The sequence below is a fragment of the Mus caroli genome, chromosome 11 (genome assembly GCF_900094665.2).
Source record: "Mus caroli chromosome 11, CAROLI_EIJ_v1.1, whole genome shotgun sequence".
Lineage (NCBI taxonomy): Eukaryota > Metazoa > Chordata > Mammalia > Rodentia > Muridae > Mus > Mus caroli.
In genome coordinates, this window is record NC_034580.1 from 112116202 (window position 1) to 112120982 (window position 4781).

The 4781-nt window shown below is 48.5% G+C and overlaps 1 protein-coding gene across 1 annotated transcript in view; it reads right to left on the reverse strand.

Annotated features, from left to right (window-relative positions):
- Positions 1 to 4781, reverse strand: part of Srp68 (signal recognition particle 68) — a 30645-nt gene that overhangs the window by 19990 nt on the left and 5874 nt on the right. Inside the window, exons 3-4 of the mRNA XM_021177067.1 lie at positions 3642 to 3755; positions 608 to 803 (exon numbers count right to left, since the gene is read on the reverse strand). Coding sequence (XP_021032726.1) covers positions 608 to 803; positions 3642 to 3755 — 310 coding nt within the window. The remainder of the gene's footprint in view (positions 1 to 607; positions 804 to 3641; positions 3756 to 4781) is intronic.

Genomic DNA, 4781 nt, shown 5'->3' on the forward strand with positions numbered 1-4781 from the left:
AAAACCAAGTTGAATATAAGCTTTACTGTCTTTGTCTCTCACTTCCAGCATGCATGTAGAATGTAGACATGCAGGCAAAAAGCTACACATTCCAGATAACTTAAAAATATTGAGCGTAGGGCAGTGGTGGCACTCGTCTCTAATCCCAGCACTTGGGAGGCAGAGGCAGGCGGATTTCTGAGTTCGAGGCCAGCCTGATGTACAGAGTGAGTTCCAGGACAGTCAGAGCTACACAGAGAAACCCTGTCTCGAAAAACAAAACAAACAAACAAACAAACAAAAAATTAAGCATAACCAATATTATATATCATCTCTAAACAAGTTCATTGCCAAAAATATTCCTGGGAGCTTTCCCAGATATAAAATATAAACGTTTCTACCTACTCACTAAAAGAAGCCTGGTTTTTATTAAAAGACTAGAACTAATAAAAAACAAAAAACTGAAAATAAGATGCACTAACTTAGCCCTTCAAAGAAAAATCGGAACTACAGCTCAGTGGCAGTTTGTGCCTAGTAAGACACTGCTCTGTTTAGTTGCATTTTGTTTTGAAGTCATGTGTCTAATTTCCACAATGAGGTAAACCTGGATGATCGGTAAGACAGAGACCTGAGCCTCTAGCTTGGTCTTGGCATCCACCCGGTTGCTCTCACACAAGCGCTCCAGTTCCTCTGCATGCTTCACGGCTTTTCGAAGGCGAGACAGCAAGTGAAACCGTTTCCTCGGCTCAGTGTTGGCTTCCTGTTTGAGCTGCATGGCGTAGCTCCAGGCTCTTTCTGCATCCATCAGCACCAGCAGCAAGTATCTACAGCAGAGAGCTGGGAGAGTGAACAAGGCCCCAGTGCGTTCTGAGGTACAGTGTGCTCTACAGCAGAGAGCTGGGAGAGTGAACAAGGCCCCAGTGCGTTCTGAGGTACAGTGTGCTCTTATCTTTTCTCCTTCTTCCTGCCCCTCCCTCAGGACTCCTCCCAGAACAGCATCTCTGGCACCATCCAGGGCTATACCTCACAGTTATAGTCACTAGAGGGCATATCTCACTGAAAAGTCTCTACCACCTCAGGTTAGGCCACCCCAGGAGCAGAACCCAATCAGAAACAAGTGCTTAAGTGGTAGGAGGTTCTGTTGGCCATGGTGGCACCCACTGCTAACCCCAGCATTCCCAGGGTTGAGGCAGGAGGATCTTAAGTTCCAGGAAAGACTGGGCCACAGAGTGAGACCCTATTTCAAAGCAAGCATGCGAACAAACATCCAAAAACCTCAGAGAAAGTTATGTTGTGGAGTGTTGAAAGGCTGCACCTCAGGCTGCGCTGGAGGACCAGGCTTCACCACAGGCTGTGCTGGAGGACCTGTGCCTTCACTTACTAGGCTGTGTGACTGGGGAATACCGATCTTTCTACACCTCACTCTGTGCTAATACACACAACACCGACCACAGCCGGCACTTCCTCAGGAGGCTTTAAATTGTGGTCTCATTACTTTTTTTCCCCTCTTTTTTTTTTTTTTTTTTGGTTTTTCGAGACAGGGTTTNTTTTTTTGGTTTTTCGAGACAGGGTTTCTCTGTATAGCCCTGGCTGTCCTGGAACTCACTTTGTAGACCAGGCTGGCCTCGAACTCAGAAATCCTCCTGCCTCTGCCTCCCAAGTGCTGGGATTAAAGGCGTGCGCCACCACATCCGGCTCCCCTCTTTCTTCTAATGGAAACTATACTCAGAGCCAGCCTCATGGATGGTGGCAAAGTGCTCTCTCTATAACTGAGCTAGGTGCCCAGCCACCAGTTTGTTTGTTTTTGAGGCAGAAGCGTATTAAGTGCCCAAGCTGGCCTTCTCACTCTGCTGCCCACGAAAGTCTTCAATCTCAGATCCTTCTGCCTCAGGCTCCCAAAAAGCTGGGATTACAGGCTTGCTCCTCCAGGCCAGGCTAGTTAATCTTTTTTTAAACAAACAAACAAACAACTCTGTCCAAGCAAAATAAAGGATCTTGGGGCTGGAGTTTGGGGCAGAAAGGCCATGGGGAAGCAATTCTAACTGGGCCTCCTGGGATCATCGCTCTGTCCTGCTCCTTCCATCACGGGTTCCACTTCGAGCTTTCTGCCCAGGCACCGCACACCAGGCTCCCAGCCCCCACTTCCCAGGCACAGGGCAGCTTGCAGAGCTTTATTGTCCCTTCAGTCCTCAAACACCAAGCTGCTCTCCCTCCCCAGCAGCTGTCCTCCATGTCAGTTTACTCATTAAGTGCACCCTGCTCAGTCCTCCCCTCCTACCTCCGCCATGCTTAGAAGTGCTCCCTGGTTTTGCATCTGACCCAGAGCGCTCAGCAAAGGCTTCCCTTACCCCTCCCTCTTGTGTCAGCATGGCATCTAGCTCAGCATGGCATCTAGCTCAGACCCGGCTATACTCTGCATCAGACTTGGTTTTTGCTCGGGAGGTGCAGGTGGGCTAGGGTGGTGGTGTTAAGACAGGATGTTCTGTGCAGACCCAGCTGTCCTGGAACTCCTTCTGTAGACCAGGCTAGCCTCAAACTCAGAGGACCTCATGCCGGGATGAAAGGCGTGTGCCACCACCCTGGCTCTACGATGTTTTCTGTAAAGAACTCATGCTTTAGGTTCTGTCACTTTTCTTATAACAAAACATAAACAATACTTAAATGAATTAAGTCTTTGTTTTCTTTTTGAGACAGGGTTTCTCTATGTAGCTTTAGCCTTAAACTTATAGAGAGCCACGAGCCTCCACTTCCCAAGCGCTAGGACTAAAGATGGGCATTTTTACGTTGTGTATGTATGTGTGGTAAACACACCCGTGTGTGTGCATGTCTACATGCATACAGCTGGAGGTCAGAGGTTGATGCTGGGTGTGTCATCTCTATAGCTTGTCTCCACTTTACTTTTGGAGACAGATCTCTTGGCTGACTGGCAAACCCCAGGGATAATGCTGTGTCTACTCCCCAGTACCGGGTCACTTCCCAGCTTTTCCTGCAGTGCCAGGGATCCAAACTCAAGTTCACATCTGAATGGAAGCACTGTGCCAACAAGCTCTCTCTCAGCCACAAAGCTCAATACAGACAAGCAGACAGCAAGGAGACCACGTGCTCCGAACTGAAGCTCTAGGAACTGATTCCCTGGAGACGCTCAGCGCACGCACGGTGTTTATATTGTTTCACAGACTCATCTCTCTGGGGGGAGGGGAGTAACTGAGACAGGGTGTCAGAGAGCCCATGCTCAGCGCCCTCTTCTGGTGTGTCTGAAGATAGCTACAGCGCCCATACACATAAAATAAATATATAAGTCTTAAAAATACTTAAAAACAAAAAAGAGAGAGCTCAGGTTGCCTTCGAAATTACTAAGTGGTCAAGGACAACCCTGAACTCTCAGTCCTCCTGCCTCCCTTCCCAAGCATGGGAACACACACGGGTGTGTTTGCTGACACATCCATCTTTTTGTGCTGCTGTAGATCACAGCCAGGCTCTACCCCTACTGAACTACACCCCAACCCCAGCAGCGGCTGCTGAGCAAGCTACTGCTGTCTCTTCACCTATCCGTGCAGCCTCCCCACAGAGCTGCTCAGAGGGCACAGGAGGGGGTTCAGGGGATGGGGTGCTGTCTGCCACGGCTCAGGCTGGGTGTGTAATAAGAGACTTAGAGCCTGCACCTGTTATCAGTCAGGAGCTCCTCCGTTACTTTCTTCCCCGTGAATTTGTGTCTGTTCCCCATCTTAAAGTTGAGTGTTTTCCGGAGGCGTCTTTGTCTTCGAGAACAGTAGCCCCTGCAATGAAATACAAAACGAGATCCATTCAACCAAGCTGGGAGTACTTTGGACATAATACTCTATAACAAAGTAAGGGCAAAGTTCAGAGGACTGTTCATGGTGACCACTGACATCATGTCACCTGCCTAACAGCTAACACACACAAGCCAATGTGACTGCTGGGACAAATTACAGTTTCTACACACCCATAAATCATCTGACATAAAATGATGTTTTCCCGCTTCTTGGTTTTCTGATAGGGTCTAACGCTGCAGCACAAGCAGGCCTGGAGCTCACTAGATAGCCCAGGCTGGACCACAGATTTCAAGGCAATCCGCCTGTCTCCATTTACCAAGTGCTAAGAGTACACGTGTGAGCCATGTGTCTTGCTAAAAATACTTAAATATTGCCCCATTATCAGGTGTTTTTGTTTTGGTTTTTTTTTCCAGACAGGGTTTCTCTGTGTAGCCCTGGCTGTCCTGAAACTCACTTTGTAGACCAGGCTGGCCTCGAACTCAGAAACCCACCTGCCTCTGCCTCCATTATCAGTTTTTTTAAAGATTTTTTTTTTTCTTAAATTGTTTTATGTGTATGGGTGTTTTGCCTACATGTATGCCTGTCCATCACTTGTTCACTCTGGTACACGCAGAGGCCAGAAAAGGGGAGTCAGGTCCCTTGGAATTAGAGTTAGGGTCTAGAGACCCTAACCTCACAACCCTAGTTAGTTGTGAGCCATCACATGGGTGATGGGACCCAAACCTGAGTCCTCTGGAAGGCAGTCAGTGCTCTGAACTGCGGAGCCACCATTGCAGCCCCACAATCACAGTCTTAGAGGTTCCAGGACACAGACTACTAAACACATGAGCCAGGCATGGCAGTGCACACACAACACTCTGAGATTGAGGCAGGAGGAGCAGGGGTTCTACACAGTCAGCCTGAGCTATGAGACTGTCTCAGAAAAGCCAAATCAATATACAAATTAGGAAAGTCTAAAACTGGGCTGGAGAGATGGCTCAGTGGGTAAGAGCACCCGACTGCTCTTCC